A 26129-nucleotide genomic window follows, 5' to 3' on the forward strand; every position below is an offset into this window, starting at 1 on the left:
CCTGGAATACCAGGGGTTTCTCGCACCTGTTCGGGAAAGGAGATCTGGTCTTCGAAGAATAGGACGTCTTGTGCCTCCGGGAAACTTGGTTGAGGGAGGCGCCAATCCTGCAGGGTTTTGAAATCTATTTGAACCCTGCCCCGAAAGGGGTAGCTGGGCAACCTACGACAGGGATGATTATTGCCATCCATAGATCTTGTGGCTGGACGGTGTGTTCTACGAGGAACCCAACTCCTTTAGTCCAACTCACTGTACTAAAAAATAATCTTTACAGTGCGCGACATTCTAGGTCACTTATGGCTTGTAACCTCTATTGGAACCCAGCGTCACTTATGGCCACAAACTTCCCTAAAATGTTCATGAATTGCATCAACGAGGAAAGGGTTCCCCACAGTAATATAGACATAGTGCTATCCGGCAACCTGAACATCGAATGCTTCGACGAGGCCCAAGAATTAATAATCGATTTACCAAAACACTTGACACCAAAGGTAACTACGGTCTTCACTGTAGGGAGGAATAAAAAAAAAAAGAAACCTACATACTCAATGACCACCTAAAGGATTACATCCCCCCCCCCCCCCCAATGACAACTTGGAAGAGAGACCAGGCTAAAATCCTGGATTATGTATTTGCCATAAAGAATTTACAGGGAAAGTTGGGAACCATGGAGGGTAATAAATAGCACACGTAGTGACCACAACTTCATACAGATAAAAGGTGGTCAATGGTCTGAAGGACAGTCCCTTTTTAAACAATCTCAGTCTATCTCTAAGTTGGACCTAACGCCAGGCCAGAATCGCTTAGGAATTAACTGTACAGCGCTGGAGGTCCTCACAGACTCCCTAACAACTGGCTTCACTAAAGATGAAGGAGGAAATGCTTTACCCGCGGGTGTTAAAATCATATGAAGTTGAAAGTCCATAAAAAAGAAGAGAATATTCAGCAAAGCACGTATTTAACCAAGAAGTGGCGGACAGGAAGAAAGCTCTAAACAAATGACTACAGGCTCATAGAAAATGTGCAACAGCCATAACTGCTGAGGCAGTCAGACTGGGCAATCAATCGCTGAAAAACAGGTTCCAATATCATAGATGCCGGCTATTCCAACTGGACGGTGAGAAGCTGTTATCTACATAAAATGCAGCCAGAATTTGGAAGACATTTAACGCATTAACAGCTCCTCAGGATGCCCTGCTTGGCAACTCAGTATCATCAAAAGTATGGGAGAACCACTATGGTAGACTGTTTAACAGTGAGGGCGTCCCTGTTCCAAGGCCGGTTGCAGTAAGTAGCAGCGTATGGTGCTTTAGGTTTGATAAGGAAGAAATAGTTACCTTGATTAAAAAATCAAGCACTTCAAGGGCCGCAGGGCCAGATGGCCTTACCAATGTTATCCGTACAGATCTGGATCTGTGGGCAGACTTCATGGTGAAAGTAATCGAGAAAATTAAAACCTCAAAGACGATACCCCAGTCATGGACACAATTGATCGTGGTGCCTATCTACAAGAAGGGCGGCGATAGGTCAGATCCTACTAACTGTAGGCCTATCGCCCTTCTTGATGTAATAGGCAAATTGTTTTCAGCAATTCTTTTGAAAGAGCTGAACATCTGGAGTGTGGCCACAAAGCATCAGGATCCTTGGCAGTTGGGATTTAAAAAGGGCACAGGTACAGCCCTGAACCTATTTTTGATTAACCTTTTCAAATGCAGTGTGAAAGCCACTAAGAACAGAAAAATCTATATTGCATCAATAGATTTGGCACACACATTTGATTCAATAGACAGAAAAATACTTTGGTTTAAACTACAAAAATGGGGATGCCCGATTGACCTAAGAGACGCCTTGGAACTTCTCCACACTTCGACCACAATCGGAGTTGGACTCGACAAGAAAGGTACCCTGTCCAGTGATATACAAACCTCAAAAGGAATAAAGCAAGGTTGTTGTTTTGGCACCGGCAATTTTTAATCTTTATACCTCAGACTTTGAAGAGGCGGTTATCAGTGCGAGATGTTTTCCATCACGTATCTCTGGAACAGCAGTGGGTAGACTCCTCTACGCTGATGACACTCTGTTATTAGATCAAACCGAGATAAGGCTGCAGCCACAACTAGATGCACTGGTGACCTACGTCGATTCTAATGCGTTAAAAATAAACCCCAAAAAATCGAAGGTCTTCACGTTGGGTAACGCCAGGGGGATACAACACACTGAAAGAGCCTGGTATCTACAAAGGGAGAAAGTCCCAGAAGTTGCAACAATGGTGTACCTTGGATCATCCTTGAATAACAGCATTAATGATTCCTTTGGATTGATAGCAATAAATCTAAAGCAAGGAATTTGGCCACTCGGGCCAGAATTATTAAGCAAAAGTACTGTAAGTTCTCACTATCTCCAGTTATCGAGTTCTACAAACTCAAGGTCATGCCTATACTTGCATACGGTGCCGAAACTCAACTTATGCATGCAGAATCAGTCTGGCGACAAGCCGAGGGCATCTTCTGGCAGAGCGTCCTTAACCTGCCCAACTCACTACCTGCCGAAGCGATACGGAGAGAGCTGAGGTAACGTCACTGTATGCAGTCATGGAGTGGAAAACATTATCTCTCTTAAGAAAATGCCTGAGTTCTCCTGGGGAAGGTGGCTTTGAAGTATTGAAAAAAGCCCTAAAGGAAAATAACGAAAAGACTCTGCTTGAGTGGAGAAGTATGTGCACTGCAATACTACAAAATCTGGCACTCTCGGAAGAAACGCTTTTAGAAAATTCAGGGCATGTGAAAAAAAAACTACTTGATCTTGACTGGATATCTACAAAAGAACGTACGCTTTAATCAAAGCTGGAGGGGTAAAAGGCACTGACTTCAGAAGAAGAGGAGCAATTCCCAGCTATATAAAGACACTTCCATCACTTGTTCTGAGACATGAGTTTATGAGACTCTGCTTCAACTTGTATCTCACAAAGGAAGTAACGGAGAGACGCAAGTCTGAAAGCGAGCGCAATTACTCCTGCAGATTCTGCCCTGAGCCAGTTGAAACATTATTTCATCTCACTATACAATGTTCGACCCTGAAGGTCTTAAGAACAAAATACTTGGGTAAATTCTTAAATTATTCCATCATGAGGACACCCAATGAATAGTGGGACTTCCTGATTCAAGGGAAAAGAACTGTGACATTGGCATTGCGATCTTCCCTAAAGGATATCCTTGAAAAGCCAATGGAAAAATGAAAGAGTTCGAAACTCATTGGAGGCGAACATAAAGATGAAGGAACACCTTATTGCCCAAAGCACGTTCTGTGTGTTATACTCTTACTCTTTCCAGTGACCATAGGCTCTTTTTTTCTTTTCTGTTCTCTATTAATTATTTCTCTTAATTATTTTTATATAAGTTAAATTGAATTTTTAAAGATTTTAGGAAGTTTGGTAATTAATCAGCATAAAATGTTTAAATTGTAAACTGCAAATATGATTAATAAAAAAAAAAAAACATGCTAAAGATGTTTTGCCAAAATGAAATTTGTGCTTATTTTCCAGGGAGTCGCGAAAATGCTAAATTTGCATTTCTGATATACGACCAATCCCGAATGTTAATATTAAGTGTTTGCTGTCATATAAGCTGCCTAGACCACCATTTCTCTTGCATGCAAGTCAGTTTTGGAGCAAATTGACTTGCGTTTTAAGCACCTTCTGTCCAATTTCGGCCTGAACACTTCCCTGAAACGTTGGTCCTGAAGACTGCTCAGTGTTACACAAGAAGCAAGTGGTCCGGTAAACTGAGCCGTTTTCCCAAAGCTTTCTAGGTTCACCCTTCTGCCACCTGCTAACATGAATGATGCCTCCGGGCCTGACGGTGCGCGTTACAAATAAAAAAAAAAATAAAAAATAAATAAAAAATAAAAATGGACCGTTGCAGCTGGGGCAAGTGGTTGAGAAGTCATGGTTTATATGCAGATTATTCCCAGAGGGGCCCAGTCTCACCTGGAATCCTCAAAGGTTTGCTGGCGGGGCCCAATAACTAGTCGGTCAACAGCCTCAGGGCTTTGCCCTCCGCCTAGAGCCTGCATACTGGAAGCCATCCTAGCCTGAAAGTGTCTCCAAGGTCACCTTCCTCACCCTATTATCCTTCAGTACTGACCTTTGGGTGCACTGGTGTTTGTGGTGTCTCTTTACTGCGACATAAAGCACTATAGAAGCATACACGTGTCATAACTTCATAGTAAGTCACGTAACCCATGTAGTCCCTGCTCAGGAATCCTGAGCTGTGCAGTGACAGCACTCAGCATATCACAGGAGTCCCCCTCTTTCTGAGTACCAGATGTACAGCAAATCTTAGAATCTGCCACAACTATCTGTCTGCTGGAGTTCTCCTAAAGGCTAAAGCCTTTTCTAACTAAATGTCCGGGGTTCCTCTCCAGTGGGTTCTCCTCAGGAATGACTCAATGATTGTGCCTTTCAGATCCCCAGGTCTTCACCCTTCCTGTTCTTTCTGTGCCCAGATGTTTCTCTCTCTCACTCTCTCTCTGCAATCATCCGCTCTTCTAGGGTCTACCCCCATCCTTAGATTTACCTCCTTACCAATACTTCTCCGTCTCCACACTACTTCTACTCTCTCCTCTTTATGCCCATACTACTCACTCCTCTATGCACCACTACCACTCTCCTCTATGCACCACTACCACTCTCCTCTATTCACCACTAAAACTCTCTCCTCTATTCACCACTAACACTCTCTCCTCTATGCACCACTATCACTCTCCCATCTGTACACCACTACCTTACCCCCCCTCTGTAGACCACTACCACTCTTCCCCTCTGCACACTGCAACCACTCTTCCCCTCTGTACTCTGCAACCACTCTTCCCCTCTGTACTCTGCAACCACTCTTCCCCTCTGTACTCTGCAACCACTCTTCCCCTCTGTACTCTGCAACCACTCTTCCCCTCTGTACTCTGCAACCACTCTTCCCCTCTGTACACCGCAACCACTCTTCCCCTCTGTACACCGCAACCACTCTTCCCCTCTGTACACCACAACCACTCTTCCCCTCTGTACACCACTACCACTCTCCCCTCTCTACACAACTACCACTCTCCCCTCTCTACACAACAGCTACCTCTCCCCTCTTTACACCACTACCATTCTCCCCTCTGTACACCGCTACCACTCTCCCATCTCTACACCGCTGCCACTCTCCCATCTCTACACCGTTGCCACTCTCCCATCTCTACACCGCTGCCACTCTCCCATCTCTACGCCACTGCCACTCTCCCATCTCTACGCCACTGCCACTCTCCCCTCTCTACACCACTGCCACTCTCCCCTCTCTACACCACTGCCACTCTCCCCTCCCTACACCACCACCACTCAACCCTCTGTACACCACCACCACTCTCTCCTCTTCACACAATTCCTACTCCTCCCGCCCCATTTTTCATTCAGTCTCCTTTCACTTCCCTACTCACACTTAGCATCCCACTGAAACAACCACACACCCAAACACACATTCACTTTCAGTAGCACTTTTTCTCACCAAATAATACCTCACCTTATGCACCGCCTGTATAATCTTCCTCCAAGCTGGGCTGCACGTCCTGCCTCTGCTTGGTCTCTTGAGTCACCTCTGCCTTATCTGACGTCACCCAAACACCCCACAACTGCTTGTCTTACAGTTTTCCCTTCATACTAAGGTGGTCTAAGCCCCAGCCCTTATGTGCAGGTCCACTGCATTTTAGTAATGGCAACCTGCGGTGGTGAGTTGATATAGTTCAAGTTCCAGTACATGAGGACCTTGTTGTTGCCCTCTTAGCTGTGCGGTGGATGGAGTTGTACTTTATGCACAGACAATCTTCTGGTGCGCACTGCAGCTCCTCTTCTCTGCACCGCTTGGTGTAGTTCTCCAGGTTGTGGAGCTGGTCACCTTATTAGAATTGCAAGTTAAGATCTCCAGGCTCCCAGTCACTGCAGATAACATGGACGCAGGGGTTCTGTTTCTCACAAGGAATGCTGCTAGCTGTTCTTGAGAAACAAAGTAAGAGACTGGCCAACCTCATGCAAGAAAGGTATTCTGTGAGTGTCAGTTGTCCTATATGCAAACAAACTGGCCCTTCAAGAAGGGGCAGGAATGGGACCCTCCCAACTCCACCTACCTGCTCTGTGGTAGAACTGGCTCCGACTTCTACCCAAGGTCCCTCTACGGACCTTGTTACAAATTGTTTGTCCACAGTAAATCAGTAAACTAAAAGCTGATAGTCCATCCCTACAATTGTTATTTCTTTATATGTATCTCTTTTTCTCTTGCTCCTCTTTCTCCTTGCTCTCTCGCTCTCTTCTTCTCCTCTTGCTCGCTCACGCTCCTCTCCCTCTCACTTGCTCCTTTCCCTCTTGCTCCTCTCTCTCTCTCCCTATCTTGCTCCTTTCCCTCTCGATCGCTCCTCACTTGCTCCTCTTTCCCTCTCACTCTCTCGCCCTCTCTCTCTCTTTCTCTCTCCATTACTCACTCTCTCCCTCTCTCTCTCTCTCCGTCTCTCTCTCGCTCGCTCCTCTTCCCCTCTCGCTCGCTCCTCTCTCTCTCCCTGTATCAATCTTGTCTTCCTCTGTCTACCAGCACCCTTTAATACTTTCCAGTTCCTCATTGCCTTTGCTTCTTGCACACACTCAGACTCGCACACAAATACAAATAGCCCCTACAATCTCCCAAACTGGGCACCTCTCCCACACGCATTACTTCATCTGTACTCGCATCCGCTGTCTCCACAGTCTCCTCCGCACTCTGCTGCACCTTCCGCTCTCTCCTTAGCCTCTCTGTCCACCACCTCTCCACCTGACCTCACCTGAATGTCCCTCATTGTACCCCTGTCTCTCCAGGTAAGGTCTTCCTCCCCCTTCCTGTTGGTCTTTTCTATCACCTGTCTCTGTGGACCAATCTTTCCCTGTGATTTTCCTTGGGGTTGGACCTTCCTGGCACCAGATGCAGGTCTTTGGCGTGGCAGTGCTTGCTTTTGTCATGTTGACCCTCTAGCCTCTCATTCGGTGGCCATCCTTGCTTTTACTGGAGCCCTGGCAGCTGCCGGCAAAGCGGGTTTCTGAGCTGTCATTTTGCTTTTCTTGTTCAGCACCAGTCATGTTGGTTGCTGGTTGTCATAGTGCTTAAACAAAGGAAAGGGAACTCGGGCCAGAAAGCTGGCAAGCAAGTGCATTGTACCAGATAGTAGTACCAGTCTCTACACAATACAAGGCACTCTTATGGGGTTTAGGGACTACTCCCCCTCCAACAGCCCACTTCTGGGGTAGATTAATTCCTGGCGTACACCCTCGTCGGCTGCCTACCACGGTTGGGAAGGCTCCCCACTCCCACCTGATGGTCCAAGACCCTGGCCCTGCCACAATGAGGAATGATCCCACCCCATTGACTTTGGTCAAGCATCCCTTAGTCTTCTGCCTATTTCAACCAAAATGGTTGCATTTAAGGAAGATGTTAGGGTTTGTTACCATGGGCAGCCAAGATTTCTTCCCTGGAATTTGGTCCTGCCCCCACTATCCATTGGGTTGGCAGGATTCGGTGCAATATGGGACAGCTGCAAATCACCAGCCAACTCCCATAACCATCCATCAACTGCTGCTAAAAACCAGTGCAATCTACGATTCACCAGCACAACCCTGATCATTGCATGCGATCACCCACTAACCTCAATATCACTGCAACTTGACGTGCACAACTTCATGACCTCCAAACAACCCACACTAACACGCATCATATGCCCAACCAAACCAACCTGCATCACAGAATTAATACATGTCCAGGCACGCTCTACAACCCATAGAACATCGGGTCAGTTAGTCACGAAACCACACTTCTGCAGTTCATTGTTTCAACATACTAACCGCGTGGAAGGCCCTCAATGCCAGACCATACCTGACCCAAACACATACCCGTATTCTACGGCATCCCAATTTAGCAGAGTTGTTTCTCCTCACGCCTTGGGGAAAACATCCTGAATGCATTTCATACCTGGTGAAACGTCCACATCTGTGACCGCTGTCCACTTCAAGAGACCATGAAATTGGTGAGAATTCCACGTTACAAACTATACCTAACGTAACATAGTTCCATGAGCAACTGATGCACGTGTGAGTTCCCATCTGGCTGAGTCAGGGTGTGAAAAGCTCCTTTAACATACATCACAGCGTGATCCATAGGGTCTGACACCACGGCATTGTCCTCCTCATTCATTCACTCACTCAGTCCTACCCAACCCTCTGATAGACATGTTCAGGGCAGCTAGCCCCTCTACCTCCATCCATCCCCGCACATACAAAGGCTTTTCATTCGATTTGATCTCCTCATTTTCCAAAGAGAACCCTCCCCGATGAATAATGCACTGCTTGGCAGCATACCCATGTGGTTTCATATTGTGCCTTATTTTATTTGTAGAAATGGCACGGTACGAGGTTGTTTCACTCCGCATAAAGGATGAGGACGAGCCCTATTTTATGGATCACCAGGAAAGTAGGAGAATAAAAAGGACCTTCAGCCACTCGGGTGAGTAAATACTTTTTCGCTGCTTGGATAGGAGCACACTATTCTGGCACTCAACCTAACACATGTGTAGCATTCATGGAATTGCTTGCTTAAGTAGATCATTTTGCAATATCCTATATTCTTAAATGTGCTCTATTTTTGTTGGAACGCATCCCCTCATTAAAAGGCTTCATTTTTTAAAATTGTGTAAGACTGGCCAGACCTTCCAGTCAGCTTTATCATGACATAATTGGGCACTGCCCAAGCTGGCACTGTGGAGCCGATGGCAAAGGCCTTTAAGAGTAGGAGTTAGATGTACCCACAATAAGGCCTACTCCAGTGGACACTAATGCTTTTAGAACATTCTATCAAAATGTTGTAATAGAAATTCCTTTCCCGAGAGCCTCAGTGGGTGTCAATTATACGAAAACCAAAACAAATATATATAATTGGAAAAAAAAACTCGATCCTTTTGTTTTCGGTCCTATTACGTCGATCCTTTTGCATTCGATCTTTTTACAGTCGATACTTTAACTGGACACCGCCTGCAGTGCTGGCATTAGAGGCCTGACTCCATCCCAGGGCAGAATAGTTTAGTCTTTTTTCACTGTAGCCATTTTATTGTACACCATCACTGTTTCCCTTGCAATACAATGCTGTGTTGCTTCACAGTTAGGTTTGTGCTATATGAAAGCTAGCCCATATGCATACAGCACACATGGATAGGGCTTTGCGACCCAGGCCCGACATCCAACTACGAGATATCTTTAAGAGCAATCTTCTACCTGAAAGCGGCTCCTTTTCCCTTGTCTGCTTTGGGTACTTGATCAGCGCTTAGTTGCCTCTGGGTTGCAGTGCTTTATAAATCTGAATCAAATCATGGCGTGGGGGTCACAGGGCCCCCCCTCTTAGTCCCTGTGAAAAACCAGAGGCTGTTTCAGAGCCTAGTCCCCGGGGATCCCATTGCTCAGGTGGCCAGGGAAGGGCCATTGCTTTTGGACCCCAACCCTGGGGGTAGACAAGCGAGGGAGGATCACATGGGTAGGGGGTCCTTGGGCAGTGGGGGAGAAGCACCCGATGGTGAGACATGGTACCTCCCTTTTTCCACAACCCATCTAACCCCTGTCCCTGCTTATTTTATGGGAAACTACAGCTCCCGTTATTCCTCCCTGCTTTACATTGTCAACACTACTGAGCCAAGGAAGATGATGAATGAGGTCAGAAAGATTACCTCCACTGACTTGCATTGGCTCTGTCCCTGTAATGAGGCCAGGCACATAATCTTACACCTGGGGGAGCGGTGGAGCAGTGAACCAAGATGGCGGACCTCTCCTAAGCTCTAATGCAGTCTGGGGCCCGAAACCTATATCTCTCCGCCAGATCGCCAAAGCGAATTAAGACCACAGTGACACTGCATCTGTGGCCCTGCTGAAATCCTGGATATGGCTTTCTCACTGCAGATAGCAACGTGTCCAACAGCGCCTCTACGTTTGGCCTGGCTCCTATTCCCATGAAGTCAAGGTGAGGGGGAGGGGCAGCCGACACAGAGGAGCCTGCCGTGAAGACCAACAAGCCAATCCGTGACGCAGTGGTTGGAGAGTGTGGATAGCGGGGGTGCTGTGCAAGATTATCGCTTTTTCTGGACTGAACGCTGGGCAGCTCCCTGCCCTTCGTGCTCCTGCTCTACTGAAGCACAGCAAAGCGGGTGGCGCTGAGGTGTCACACCAAGTAAGGAACAGAGTTGTTGTGCCTGAGCAGATGCCCCCGCCCTTCCACTGAACAGGGCTTGGTTCATTGGTGGTGGTGGTGGATTGTGTGCAGCGGAGTGGGTAAACTATTGGAGCTCGGCACTGCCGATTGATTGAGGCGAGGGATGCGGACTACTGGAGGCGGCCTCGGACCGGACTGGGACTTGAGGTTGCTCACGATATACCCTATGTGTGCAAGGGTCGGCATTGGTTCGACGAGGGAGATGCCCCGGAGTGACTTTGGCTACTATCAAGGGTGCTCTGCAGATGTTTGTTTTCACTGCCTGAATTACGGTAATGTGACTTGGCGAGCACATGTGATAGCCGCTGTGCTAACAAACTAGTTGCTTTGAAAACAGTTGGAGTGCCCAAGTGAGATATACACTGTGGGGCTACAGGGTGTATTCTGTGCAGTGGCTGACCGGGGAGTCTTGGGGGTTACTGGCATATAGACCAGCACTGCAGCCCATTGTGAAGGATTGTGAAGTGGGGTCTGGTTGGTGCTCACCCCCCAAGTGCATACACCTGTGGCTGCACATCCCCGCCCCCATATACCACAAGAATGGCTAAAGGGGCTGGGACCAAAAAGGGGGGAGCCATGGACCGGTTCACCACACCAACGCTGAAGGCCACTGGCAGCGCGAGCGGGGTGGTCCCTCCTCCGGGGCAGTGGAGGCCTAGCAGTCTGCAAACCCACCAGATCTTCAGTCTATACTTGAGATGGTGCAACAGGTTTTTGCATCGGTTAACACTAAACTGAATGGGATCACAGCTGATGTGTCAACTATAAGGGCCCAACTTGAGAAAGAGACCCAGCGCATCACTGGTGCAGAAGAGTAGATTAGCACTGTGGATGACACCCTCACGTCGCTGCAGACAGCAGTGTCTTCTCTCATGCGAGAAATGCGACAAGTTAAATCCAAATGTGAGAACCTGGAATCTCGTTCCAGAAAGAAAAATGTGCGCGTCATCAGTGTCCCTGAAGACGCAATCAAGGGCAACGTGGAGAAAGCTGTGGCTGAGTTGTTCCGTGACTTGCTCAGCGATCCTCGATGGTCACCACATTTCAAAGTTGAATGGGCACATAGAGCGCTGACAACTAGACCTAAGCCCGGCGACTACCCACGTCCCATCATAGCACACGTATTGAATTAGTGACAGGTACTTGATTTTACGAGCTGCGAAAGACAGGAACTCAAAATGGGCTCAAGCATGGTTCATATGTACCAGGATTATACAGTCACAGTGCAATAGGAACGCTGCACATTCATGGGAGTTTGAAAGTTATTACGTGAAAGACGCACACTGTATGCCATGCTGTTTCCAGCGTGCCTCAAGAACCAATTTAATAACAAGTCCTTTTTTTTTTTTTCACCGTTCCTGAGGAGGCTGTGCCGTTTATTAAATTCCATTTCCGTTACCAGCTGGACTGGTGGAGGCTCCAGTTTGAAAAATGTGGTAAAATGTGCGGCGAACTCACTTGGTGATTGTGTAATTATTGAATTTACGAGTAGATGGTAAGTATGCTCAAACAATATTGAATATACGTTACAAAGGGCTGCCAGTCTGCATGGTAATGTCTGCACCCCACGCAGGTGCAAATAGGAGGCGGGGACGTTGTGGATATGTGATTGGGGTGGGTTATTAAAAAACAGCACTGGGAGAAGGTTTGTATGAGGTTAGGGGGAAACACACGTATCAGGACAGACACAAAAGAATTACAATTGCTCAAATGGCGAACACAACTGGACTGGCCGCAGATGTTCTTATCCTGGAATGTCCAGGGGTTGCGGAACCAAGTTAAAGCTTGCAAAAGTATGTCTTATGCTAATAGAAAAGGGGCCACATTGCTATCTTTACAAGAAACACATTTGATGGGGCAGCAAGCGGAGCGGTTTTCTGAAAGCTGGGGGGGGGTCTTAAATACTATACCTCATACTCCACGAGAGCTAGAGGGGTGATGACACTTATACATCACTCCCTGCAATTCACATGACTTTGTACTGAAGTGGATGAGGGGGCCGATCTGTTTTGGTGCATGGTACACTCTGCGGGAGGGAGGTTCTCCTAGTTAATGTGTATGGCCGCAATATTGATGATTCTGAGTTTTACGAGGGAGTATTTGACCTATGTTCAAAATATTTGATGGCCTTAATATATATATGTGGGGGAGAGGGGCATGAGCACAACTCTGTGCACAAGAATGGATCGCACTTCTGATGCGCCTTGGGATCTCGCCAGAGCTACCGGGGCCATTCATACTCCTATGTTAAACTTAGATCTGTTGGACGTGTGGAGAACAACGCAAATGAATGAGGGACTGTACATACTATTCATCTGTACATGACATACATTCTAGGATTGATGTATGGTTGGTGTCTGACTCATTCAGGACAGGGGTGACGGGTGCTAGATTCTCTCTCATATCTTTTAGTACCACTTTCCCATTTCATTGTGACTGCATTTAAATTCAGGGGGATCTGTGCCACTTTAAACCAGCAGCGCGGAAAGACCCAGTGTTTACTAACAATGTATGGGATCAGATAGCAGTGTATTTTGAAACCAATGTGGGAACGGTTGATTCGGCGGCTACGGTGTGGCAAGCGTTTAAGGCTTACATAAGGGCAGTGATATTGTCCACAGAGTTTGGAGTGCTAAAAGCCATTAGAAAAGAGCTAGCACAATGTGAAAATACACTCTCGAGACTCCAGCGAGAATATGCTACAACTCCTACCCCTCAGCTTAGATATGAGGTAAAAATTGGGTTAGATGCGTTCAGAGTGGCGCTGACAGGGAATTGAAATATATGGATCGAACTCTGGTAGTGAGATGCTATGCCAAAGCTGAAAGGCCTGGCAGGTTGTTGGCTCGCACTACAAACAAGGAAGGGGCATGACGCACATCACGTTTATAAAGAACCTTGATGGGCATGTAGTGCACACCAACGATGACATTAATGCGCTGTTCCATCGGTTTTATACCTCATTGTATTTGCCTAAAGGCATGCCCTCTGAAGCTGAGATTGCCCAGTATTTAGGCACGATCCAGACGACTCTATTGTCGGAGGGAATTGGAGAGTTACTAGATACTCCTTTGACCCTTGAAGAAATCAAAACAGCTATAAAAGACTTATCGAATGGAAAGTCCCCCGGGTCGGATGGATTTGGTGTAGAGTTTTGCAAGGAGTTCAAGGATACACTAGCCCCTCATTTGTTGAATGTATGGGTTGAGGCACTCAAAACTGGGAAGTTTCCTGAAACTATGCGTGAAGCAATTATCTTATTTTTGAAGGCAGGCAGAGAGGCAGATGAGTGTGGGTCATACAGACCTGTATCGCTCATAAATATTGACGCCAAATTCTTCGCTTCAGCAATTGCTGCGCAGCTTTCACCATTGATGCCACACATTGTTCACAGCGACCAGTCTGGTTTTATACCTGGCAGGCTGACGGCAGGAAATGTAAGGAGGTTCTATAACATTCTTGGGAGGATCCCTGGAGATAGTCAAGCCGTTGCTGTGATGTTGGACATGCAAAAGGCCTTTGACACAGTGGGCCTCATTACGAGGCTGGCGGCCGCGGAATGAACGATGCCGGTAAGGGACCAGCACCATTCATTCCAGGCCGCCATACTACGAGTTCTGCAGCGGGTCCCGCTTTGGACGCCTGGCCAGACCAGACGTCCTAAGCGGGACCCGCTAGCATTACAGGATGCTAACAATGAGCCCGTCATTAATGGGCCTGTTAGTGTAAAGACTGGAGGGGAGTCTGTACTTCTGCTCTCTATATGGTAGAGGAGAGGCACAAAGGACCCCAGCCAAGATTCTCTATTATTGGTAACGTAGTCGAGCAACCAAGGCCTAGCTTCTCAGGAGGTGATGCAGGCTGGTTCTTAAGTACACTGTAGTCCCCAAGCCCCCACAAAGGAATGTCCACACACTGTATTAGTTAAAACATAGTCTTTATATAATTAAGTTTCAAGGTTATGTACACTATCACAATAACTCACTTTGTGCTCAGAAAATCCACAATGGCAAATATATACAGTTCTAAAGTGGTACCACAATTATTATCAGATCTCATTAAAGTGCATCAACTATACTCTGGTCAAATGTCACACAGATCAACGAATAAAAGTAACCAACAATAGATATAGGAGGAAAGCAGTTGGTTAGAACAATGGGCAGAATATTGACCCCTACCAACTAGGCACAATTCTGTGTGGAGATCCCCCCCCCACCTGGGCAACCTGTAAATTAAAGATATATCATAAGCCCAGTCCATATATTGTTTTATAAGTCTTATTTCCTTCTATAAGGTTTCTACCCCCCCTCAATGTACCTGGTAGAACAGAGTTCTTCGATGAGGCGTCCATGGATCCTTCTTGAGTGACTCCCTTTAAAGCAGGAGCCACGGATCATCAAGAGGCCTCGAAGAAGGTGAACTTGGTGTCAATGAAAAGTTCGATGGTGCTGAGTGAGACCACAGCGTCGATCCAGGCGGTGCTCGTCTGCGACGTCCTGCAAGGATGAGGTGTGCGGGGCTCCTCAGTGTTTGATAGTTCAGGACCGCAAAGAGTTCGGAAGAACTGTGGCCCGTCAAGGGTGTCGAGTCGTCGAAGTCTTTGTGGTCTTCAGGTGGTGGGAAACCCACCGGCGGATGCTCCTCGGCGCATCAGTGGCCTGGCCTTCTCTGGCGGGATAAGGTGGGCGGCGTTGCGGACGAGTGCATCCGTGAATCAAAAGTCCTAGGTAAAGGAGCGTGTGGCTGCGGTCTCCAGTGGCACGCCGTCAAGCGGTCCCCTCTTCTGGGCAACCCGGCTTCGACGGGCCTCCAGCGGTTACGGCGATACTCCGAACTCTGGTCGACGGCAATGGACTTTAGAGGGTCTGACTTCCAGGGAGCTTTGGCGAAGGTTGGCGGTGCTCGATGGTCCCTCGAAGCACGGGAAAAGGGCGCCTTACCAGGTCCTCTCTCGGATCAGTCCTTGATGAACTCGCCAGCTTTCGGATCGGGTCGAAACAAATGCAGCATCAGTTCTCATTCTTACAGCTGGGCGTCAAGGATAAGCAGTTCCAGTTACTCTTCAAGTGTCAACTCAGCTTCTGAACACGAATTCTAGCAATGAGACGCCCCCAGATATACTAGCTGATCTCCCATTCATTCTGCTGGGTCACACTCAGGCAACCAATCGGTCAGAAGGGCATTCATGCAGGCAGGCATCAAATCAGGTGCATAGTGCATTCAGGCCATTCACTTCTCTCCAGACTCTCACAACAATGTATGTGTACTGGGACAAGTACCCAGCCATTCAACACTCCACACTGCATTCATACCAGTTTCGGGCAGGGCAGTCTCCGTCATTGTGTCAAACACCAGATACTAGACATCCACAACACAGAATGCGTATTTGTCACACACTCCATTCACTCAGGTCCCACCCACAGGGTGTACCCACAAAATACAGTCACTGGGAAGGCTCCAGCCTGTCTGGCCTGGACTTCACAACAATACCATATATGGAACTTCCACCCAACAGCCAGTTAGGGGGAAGGGACAGAATCGGGGCTTCCCAGGACTTTGGGAAAACAAGGTAACAGGCAATAGAAAGCAAGAGGCCACTTGGGCCATCTTGTTTCCTATCAGGAATCAACTGATTCCAATGGCAGGGCCTGGGTATCTCAAAATGGAGGATACTCGGAGCACCTGTCAAATTCAGCATGGAGCTGCCACCAGCCCATACCCTGCTCTGTGGGCCACACACATGGGTGCCATAAGGGTATCCCATGGGTCTGTACACCAAACCAAAAGAGAGCTGCACTGCCAGGAGTCCACCATGAACTCCTGCACGGAAAACACGACAGAACAAACGATAAAAGGCAGTAAAGGACAAGGATACAGTGGCCCTGTCCCTCTGATGCATTTCCAGCATCACAGTTAGCATCCTCCCCATTCCCATTGACCCTATGAGGGCTCAATGGGAATGGGGACGTACCGGGTCCGGGTCCCGCGAAAGGGAATTACCGGGCCCTCCAAGGTCGGAATGGCCCGGTAAGTCCCCTTTTGCGGGACACGGCCCGAGTTTGGAGGCCGCTTTTAGCGGCATTGCTACCTCCAAACTCATAATGAGGCCCAGTGTCTTGGCCCTTTTTATGTCAAATGTTACTGTCATGATCTCTGCTTCCAAAAGATCAGGACTTGCCCGACTCCCTTGGAAGCAGACCCATAACCCCGGTTCCGAGTGCCAGCCAGTCCCAATTGGGACCTTTTGGACCCTGTCCTGGCGCCAGTGGCACCAGGCTCATAAAGATGCCCAGTCCCAGCGCTGGAAGCGCCGGGCTCATAATGCTTGGGTGGACTTACCTGCAGCAGACCATGCTGCTTACTTACCTGCCAGTTGAACCCCTGATCCTCTTCTGTTTGGGACTACTTTTCCTGTTGGGTGGGGCAGGAGCCACTCCCTAGGTTCAGAACACTGGAACTCTTCTGGAAAGCAGGAACTCTTTTCTTACCTAGGCGTGGCTGTGGAAGGAGACACCTAAGCACTACAGGAGGCTATTTAAACCACACCCGATGGATGAATCTTGCTTTGCGTTATTCTGCATTCTCTGCAGCAGAACGCTCATCGTGTCTTCTGCTTCTGATCCTGGGCCTAAAGGAACAAAGGCTTACCATCCTGGAATCCAGTCTTCAGCAGCTCCTGTAAAGACAAAGAAAGAACAGGTTAGCACTACGGTCTTCAGTGGCAGCGCATCTCTTACCTGGTCCATCGGCTGTCACCAACGCCTCGCGCTGCATTCCGGCATCTGAAAGACAAAGGCTTACCTACTCTTCGCATGCTCCGGAGGTCTTCGCACTGCATTCCGGCATCTGAAAGACAAAAGCTTACCAGCTCTTCGCACGCTCCGGAGGCCTTCGGCGCTGCATCCCGCATCTGAAAGACAAAAGAAGGTGCGTTTAAAGACATTGGGCAACTTTATTACTCACGTGCCATTACTCCTTCCCACGCCGAATCCAGTGGGTATTCTAGCACACTTCAGCTTCTCTAAAGCTCCGAACTTGTACCTGCAAGATAAAAGGGACAGTTAGTGCGCATCGTGAAGCAGGCTACAAGCGCTTACTTACGTGCTTCCAGGCGCTTCTAGTCCTCACGCGGGTTCGATCCTCAACTCTCATCAGCCCGCCATCCGCCATCGCCGGAACCCTGCAAAACAAGAGATATCATTACAAAAGACTTTTAAGACATTTGAAGTGCCCAGAACTTACCGTTCGTGCAGTTAACGACGGACAGCAGTTCTCTGAGGTCAAGAGGCCTGCACCCTTATCCAGCGAAGAAACTGGTTACGGCACCCTGCCCCGAGGCAGATGGAGAGCTCGGCGTTCACTTACCTAAGGTGAGGGCGTTAACCTTTGGGGTTCTACAGGAGAAGAGAAAGGGAAGAGGAGAGAGGCACCCAATAAACCCCAGTTCATTAATCCCATATTTTCTATCTGCAGACATCTTACTCTTCGAGTCAGACATACAGTGCACAGAGGTCCAGCCCAAAGAGCCAACCGTGTGTTACACATCACCTTTGAAGATACGGCATTTACCCAGTCAAGACCGGCGCCTCTGCGGGAATCAGGTGAGCGCTACAGAACGCAAAGCCTACCGCAAAACTCCCACCCAGGCGCTATGGAAGCCTCGGATATCGACCAGCTAGCCCAGTTACTTGGGGAACTAAGAGCAGAAGTGCATGCAGCCCGTCAGGAAACGAATGCTCTAAGAAGGGAACTGATTATTTCCAAGGAGCGAACAGACAATCTCGCTAGACAATTGCTACAGTCACAAGCCGGACAAACTCCGTTACCCGCATCAGGGGCAAATCTTCCTTCAACATCCTCTACGAACCCAGTGCAGATCAACCTACCTGGGAATGTACCTCTGGCTCCGCCCGAACGATTTTCTGGTGACCCAAAGAGGTTTGCAGTATTTATTAATCAGTGCCGGTTGCACTTCTTATGCCGGCCAGCAGCCTTTCCAACTGATCAAGCTAAGGTAGCTTTCGTGCTTTCGTACCTTAGTGGCAATGCGGCAAACTGGTCGATCCCTCTAGTTAATCAAGATGATCCGGTTCTCCATGATTTTCAAGCTTTTCAGCTCAGTATGGAAAAACTGTTTGCAAGACATTCACAGGGGCAGGCCTTGGACAATGAGCTCCTTTCATTGCGACAGGGTAATCAAGACCTTTTGGCTTATATTGCCTCTTTCAACAGACTGATAGTGGAAACTCGATGGCCTGAGGACAAAAGGATTACGCTGTTTTATAGAGGTCTACGTGGAGAGCTCAAAGATGTGTTAGCCCAAGTAGTGAATCCCCCGCAAGACTGTTCGGACTATATTGACTTAGTCGTTGAAATTGACCACAGACTGCAGAACAGGAAGGCCGATCGTTCCAAGTTTGATGCTCGAGTATTTTCCAAACCACCAACACCTACCAAAGGAGTAGACTCCGGGGAACCCATGCAAATAGGGGGCCTGAAAGGACCACTAACGCAAAAGGAGCGGGAAAGGAGAAAACAGCTGCAATTATGCCTCTATTGCGGAAACTCGGGGCACTTTCTTCGAGACTGTCCGGTGAAACCAGCCAAGAAGGCAGTAGGAGCTGCAGTTACCAGGGTCACAAACTCTGAGCAGGGAAACGACCTCGCCCGACAAGAATAGAGGTCCTCTTGCCGAGCGTTAAAACTAGTTCCGTGACCTCGCATTTTGTGATACCTATGGTCCTCATTAGCCCTGAACATCCGGATCGATTACATGCGATTGAAGCTTACGTCGACAGCGGTGCCATCGGCAATTATGTGGATCATGAAATGGTTTTGAGGATGAATCTGACTCTTTGTCCAAAGGCTGTAAAGGACGTCATTACTACGGTGGATGGTACGGAGATAGCCTCCGGACCAGTAACGCATACCACCCAAAAAGTGACGCTAGTAAGTCAAGATGGACACCATGAGAAGATCGTGTTCGATGTGATCAAGGCCCCTCAGTTCCAGATTATTCTAGGAATTCCTTGGTTAGAGGAGCACAATCCTCAGATCGATTGGCGAGCAAGAACGGTTCAGTTTCCAGAATGTGTCTCTACTTGTCACCCTCGACCTGGTGTTGCACTGGCAGCAATTTCCTCGGAGGCTCCCCAGTTACCTCCTGAATACCTAGAATTCCAAGATGTTTTCCGGAAGGATCAGGCTAACTCTCTACCTCCTCATAGGTCTTATGACTGCCAGATAGACCTGATACCTGGATCTACTCCTCCTTGTAGTAGAATTTATGCCCTCACCGAGCCTGAGAATCTTCACCTCCGACAATACCTGGATCAATACCTAGCGAATGGGTTTATTCGTCCTTCCAAGTCCCCTGCTTCCTCAGCTTTGTTCTTCGTTCCAAAAAAAGAAGGGGACCTTAGAACTTGTATAGATTATCGCGCCCTGAACCAGATCACCGTTAAGAATAGATATCCGTTACCTTTGATCCCTGAACTCCTGGACCAAGTCAGAAAAGCATGCATATATACAAAGCTGGATCTTAGAGGAGCCTACCACTTGGTACGAGTAAAAGAGGGCGATGAATGGAAGACGGCCTTCCGCACCAAGTATGGGCTATTTGATTATCAGGTCATGCCCTTCGGACTTTGCAATGCCCCGGCCGCCTTTCAATATTTTATGAACGATGTCCTCAGAGAGCTCATAGATGTGTGTGTTCTTGTTTACATTGACGACATCCTCGTTTATTCTTAATCGGAAACTGAACATCGGAAACACGTGAAAATGGTCCTCGAGAGATTGCGTCAACACAAACTTTTCGCTAAATTGGAAAAATATGTTTTCAACGTGACTGAAGTTGAATTCTTGGGATTCATATTATCACCTAGCGGAGTGCTTATGAATTCAAAGAAGGTCGATGCAATTCTCAAATGGCCATCGCCATCCTCCGTAAAAGGTGTTCAAAGCATGTTAGGCTTCGCTAACTTTTACCGCAGGTTTATCCCCGAATTCTCTCGAATAGTCCAGCCCATCACCGCCTTGTTAAAGAAAAACAAACGTTTTGAATGGTCTACCGAGGCGGAACAAGCTTTCCAGAATTTGAAGAATAGATTTATCTCTGCACCGATCTTAAAACATCCTCCCCCAGAACTCCCCTACATCGTTGAAACTGATGCTTCGAGCCTTGCCATGGGGGCAGTTCTATCACAAAAGGACCTAGTAACCAATCAGTTGCATCCTGTGGCATTTTGGTCCCGCAAATTCTCGCCTCCTGAAATCAATTACACTATTACTGATAAGGAACTTCTAGCTATCAAGTCCGCCTTTAAGGCTTGGCGGCATTATCTTCTGGGGGCCCGACACACCGTTACTGTGATTACAGATCACCGAAACCTGCAATATTTGAAAACCGCAAAAGCTCAATCCTCTAGGCAACTCCGTTGGGCACTATTCTTTGCCGAGTTTGACTTCATAATTACCTATCGACCTGGTACAAAAAACGGTAAAGCTGATGCCCTTTCTCGGATGGGAGTGGAAGAACATTTGATCAATCCTAAACCTGTACCTATCATTCCCGAACAAAGAATTCTAGGTGTAATCGCCACACAATCCATAGAGGAAGTTAAGGATGAAACCAGGCTACTGGTAACTCCAGCAGACATACAGAATTGGCATCTGCAGGGAAAGGACTTTACGGTGAAGGACAACCTATTATATTTCCAAGAACGGTTATACCTGCCCAGCACAGATTTACAGAAAAAGGTAATCTCTTGTTATCACGATTCTTTAATTGAAGGACATCCCGGTATGACCAAGACCTCGGAAAAGATCAAGCGCTACTTCTGGTGGCCGTCTTGGAAAAAAGATATCAGACTTTATAATGTCCTGTGGAGTATGCGCCCAAAACAAGAGTCAAAAGGAAAAACCAGCCGGCCTCTTACGCCCTATTGACATCCCGCCTCGCCCTTGGCATACGCTTTCTATGGACTTCATCACCGATCTACCTCCATGCTCCGGATACAATACGATCCTAGTAATCGTGGACCTATTCTCCAAGATGGCGCATTTCATTCCACTCAAAGGCTTACCAACAGCAGCAACTCTGGCCCGAGAATTTCTCGAAAACATCGTCCGACTGCACGGTTTTCCTTCAGTTCTAATTTCGGATCGAGGTAGTCAATTTATTTCTCATTTTTGGCGAAGTTGCTGTCGGTCGGCTCAAATTGATGTGAGACTTTCGACCAGCCACCACCCTCAAACCGACGGACAAACCGAGAGGACCAATCAAACTCTGGAACAGTATTTGCGCTGCATGCTACAACAAACTGAAAAAACTTGGAAAGATATCCTTTGGATAGCCGAATATGTCTACAATAACTCTGTCCACTCGGGAACTGGGAAGACCCCGTTTTTTCTTTTATACGGTAGTCACCCTCGAACCTCGGAGTTGGATCCACTCCAAGATCTTGGAACACCAGCAGTAGACCACCTGCATTCTACAATCACCCAAGCCTTTAAGGAAGCCGTTTCTCACCTTCAAAGGGCTAAAGAACAATACAAGAAAGGAGCAGACCAACATCGGAAGGAAGCCCCCCAATATCAAGTAGGAGATCAAGTCTGGTTATCCACCAAATATCTACCTCTAAAAGGACCACGCACATTCAACCCAAGATACCTTGGTCCCTATTCCATCACTACCATAGTAAATCCAGTAGCGGTCAAGTTGGACTTGCCCCCTCACATGAAGATACATCCGGTCTTCCACGTCTCTCTATTAAAACCCGTGCAACCTCAAACCCGACTAACTACATCTCCAAAACCTATTCTAGTTGATGGAGAACTCGAGTTTGAAGTCAAAAGCATCCTGGATTCCAAGATCTCCAAATCTAAACTATTTTACCTGATTGACTGGAAAGGCTACGGTCCCCAAGAAAGATCCTGGGAACCTGCAGAATATGTCCACGCGCCTCGTCTAATCAAAAGATTTCATCGAACATTTCCTAACAAGCCCAACTGTCACGCCGCTTCCTAGACCACGGACACACCTCCCCACTCGCCCCTCCTTGCCTACCCATTCCCGCACTTCCCAACACTCGTGCACCGTACCCCCCACTCACGTCGCACACATCAGGGCACGGCATGGCATATATGGGGGAGCGGGTGTTTATCGCCCTTCACGGCGGTGGCAGATCAACTGGAAGCTCCGTCACTTCAGGAACTTACGTCCTTTGCGGATCCCTGGCTGTCGCAAGTTGTTGCCTCGTTTTGTGGGCCCTTATAGGATCTCCAGGGTTTTGAATCCTGTGGCCCTCAAGCTTTCGGTTCCCCTTTCTTGGAGGATTCACCCGGTCTTCCATACTTCTCTCTTGAAACCTTACCTAGCTCCTACCCGTGTCCTGGTCCCGCCCGCTCCTGTCTCGGTGGATTCACAGGATGTTTATGAGGTTAGTGCCATCCTTGGGTCCCGTTTCCATCGGGGTCGGCTTCAATGCCTGGTGGATTGGCTGGGCTATGGTCCCGAAGACCGCTCTTGGGTTCCCGCCCGGGATGTCCATGCCCCGCTTTTGGTTTCCCGCTTTCACAGGGACAGTCCTGCTAGCCCACGGGGTCGTGGGCCTTTGAGGGGGGATTCTGTCACGCCGCTTCCTAGACCACGGACACACCTCCCCACTCGCCCCTCCTTGCCTACCCATTCCCGCACTCCCCAACACTCGTGCACCGTGCCCCCCACTCACGTCGCACACATCAGGGCACGGCATGGCATATATGGGGGAGCGGGTGTTTATCGCCCTTCACGGCGGTGGCAGATCAACTGGAAGCTCCGTCACTTCAGGAACTTACGTCCTTTGCGGAGACCGGCGCTTCCCGGCGCTTCACGGATCACGTGACTTCGGTTGCCTAGCAGCATTGCAACCCTTTCGGGTCACGTCACATGTGACTATACGTGCGTCCCTTCCGAGGATAAAAGGAGTCGGTGAACCGAAGGCGTTGCTTCACAGCTGTTTAGTTTCGGATCACGTGACATCTCTCTTTGTTCAAGGACCTGCTCTGATTCTGACCTCGGCTTGCTCCACGGACTCCTCTTGCTTAACCCTTCAAGTACTTTTGGATTTACCTATTACCGACTCACGCCTGCTCCACGGACTCCTCTTGCTTAACCCTTCAAGTACTTTTGGATTTGCCTGTTACCGACTCACGCCTGCTCCACGGATTCCTCTTGCTTAAGCTATTCATTGGCTAGGACCTCGGTCCTACAAATAGGTGGTTGCCTGTTCTACCCTACAGCACGTTTCCAGCCTAAGCTAGGAGACCCACGCCTTGACCCAAGCACTCACAGGTATTCTGGTAGCTTTGGGGTTTATGTACATGAAGGTATTCGGGCCCTGCTTAACCACTGTATCTTGCTTTACAGCGCTCAAGGGGTTCTTCCGGCTGTTCCCGCGTCCTGGCTTTCCGGACTTCCACCTGTGGCCTTAATATTCACACTGACCATATAATAAAATCGGTCAGGGTGTTTCTTGGGGACAGAGGGGTTGTTCATACTCTACACGACCAACGAACTTCGTAACACCAACCCCCCGGAGAAGCCCGGTTTGGGAGGGGCCTTGAGGGTGGGTGCTGTCATGATCTCTGCTTCCAAAAGATCAGGACTTGCCCGACTCCCTTAGAAGCAGACCCATAACCCCGGTTCCGAGTGCCAGCCAGTCCCAATTGGGACCTTTTGGACCCTGTCCTGGCGCCAGTGGCACCAGGCTCATAAAGATGCCCAGTCCCAGCGCTGGAAGCGCCGGGCTCATAATGCTTGGGTGGACTTACCTGCAGCAGACCATGCTGCTTACTTACCTGCCAGTTGAACCCCTGATCCTCTTCTGTTTGGGACTACTTTTCCTGTTGGGTGGGGCAGGAGCCACTCCCTAGGTTCAGAACACTGGAACTCTTCTGGAAAGCAGGAACTCTTTTCTTACCTAGGCGTGGCTGTGGAAGGAGACACCTAAGCACTACAGGAGGCTATTTAAACCACACCCGATGGATGAATCTTGCTTTGCGTTATTCTGCATTCTCTGCAGCAGAACGCTCATCGTGTCTTCTGCTTCTGATCCTGGGCCTAAGGGAACAAAGGCTTACCATCCTGGAATCCAGTCTTCAGCAGCTCCTGTAAAGACAAAGAAAGAACAGGTTAGCACTACGGTCTTCAGTGGCAGCGCATCTCTTACCTGGTCCATCGGCTGTCACCAACGCCTCGCGCTGCATTCCGGCATCTGAAAGACAAAGGCTTACCTACTCTTCGCATGCTCCGGAGGTCTTCGCACTGCATTCCGGCATCTGAAACACAAAAGCTTACCAGCTCTTCGCACGCTCCGGAGGCCTTCGGCGCTGCATCCCGCATCTGAAAGACAAAAGAAGGTGCGTTTAAAGACATTGGGCAACTTTATTACTCACGTGCCATTACTCCTTCCCACGCCGAATCCAGTGGGTATTCCAGCACCCTTCAGCTTCTCTAAAGCTCCGAACTTGTACCTGCAAGATAAAAGGGACAGTTAGTGCGCATCGTGAAGCAGGCTACAAGCGCTTACTTACGTGCTTCCAGGCGCTTCTATTCCTCACGCGGGTTCGATCCTCAACTCTCATCAGCCCGCCATCCGCCATCGCCGGAACCCTGCAAAACAAGAGATATCATTACAAAAGACTTTTAAGACATTTGAAGTGGCCAGAACTTACCGTTCGTGCAGTTAACGACGGACAGCAGTCCTCTGAGGTCAAGAGGCCTGCACCCTTATCCAGCGAAGAAACTGGTTACGGCACCCTGCCCCGAGGCAGATGGAGAGCTCGGCGTTCACTTACCTAAGGTGAGGGCGTTAACCTTTGGGGTTCTACAGGAGAAGAGAAAGGGAAGAGGAGAGAGGCACCCAATAACCCCAGTTCATTAATCCCATATTTTCTATCTGCAGACATCTTACTCTTCGAGTCAGACATACAGTGCACAGAGGTCCAGCCCAAAGAGCCAACCGTGTGTTACACATCACCTTTGAAGATACGGCATTCACCCAGTCAAGACCGGCGCCTCTGCGGGAATCAGGTGAGCGCTACAGTTACTGAACTACGGTTTTGGTCCCTACTTTGTCTCATGTATACGTTTACTGTACTCTCACCCATTTGCCCGTGTTTGTACTAATAATGGTAGGTGCTCCCCAACTGTGGCGTTGGAAGGCTGTACAAGACGAGGATGTCCATTGTCACCGCTGCTGTTTGCACTGGTGACCGAACCGCTGGCTGACCTGATCCGACATCAGTACTGAGGGGCCGGATTGCCCCTGGGTGGGAGGCCTGAGGTCATCTAATTGTATGCTGATGATATCCTTTTGTACATTGGAGACCCTGAAATACACTCAGCTAAGGTATTAGCAGCAGTTGTGGAGTTTGTCATGACCTACAGAACGCGCCCCTTTTGGACTTCCTGGTCCTTGTCTCAACGGGGCTTAGACTCCCTAGTACTCCCCGGCCAGCGTGAAACACCTTCCTCGCTCTACATGTTGGACGTAGCGTGTTCTATTAATAGACCATGCCCCCCGCGGCTCCGCGCGTCTCAATGCTATTGCGAAGTAGCGACCAGACGTGTGCTCCGTAGTTCGCGGTATTGTTTCCCTGATTCTGTCCCTACTAATTCCGTTCCTAGTCCCTCTCCTTTCTTTCTTACTTCCTGGACTTGTGTGCTGTGTAGTGCACTTTCTTAATTTCCCAGATTTCTGGATCGTTGCATCCCGAACTTTGAACGCACGCTGGAGTCGGAATAGACTCGTGCAGCCTTATTCAAGACCCGATCCGTCTGCAAGAAGG

General features: G+C 48.5%; 1 protein-coding gene across 2 annotated transcripts in view; it reads left to right on the top strand.

Annotated features, from left to right (window-relative positions):
- The window catches only part of LOC138491096 (zinc finger protein 33A-like), a 512100-nt gene that overhangs the window by 234662 nt on the left and 251309 nt on the right, over positions 1-26129 (top strand). For both annotated transcript variants that reach the window (XM_069617411.1, XM_069617410.1), the window contains exon 6: positions 8439-8546. In XM_069617411.1, coding sequence (XP_069473512.1) covers positions 8439-8546 — 108 coding nt within the window. The remainder of the gene's footprint in view (positions 1-8438; positions 8547-26129) is intronic.

Source organism: Ambystoma mexicanum, chromosome 10 (assembly GCF_040938575.1).
Source record: "Ambystoma mexicanum isolate Mex_15411 chromosome 10, UKY_AmexF1_1, whole genome shotgun sequence".
In the NCBI taxonomy this organism is placed as follows: Eukaryota; Metazoa; Chordata; class Amphibia; order Caudata; family Ambystomatidae; genus Ambystoma; species Ambystoma mexicanum.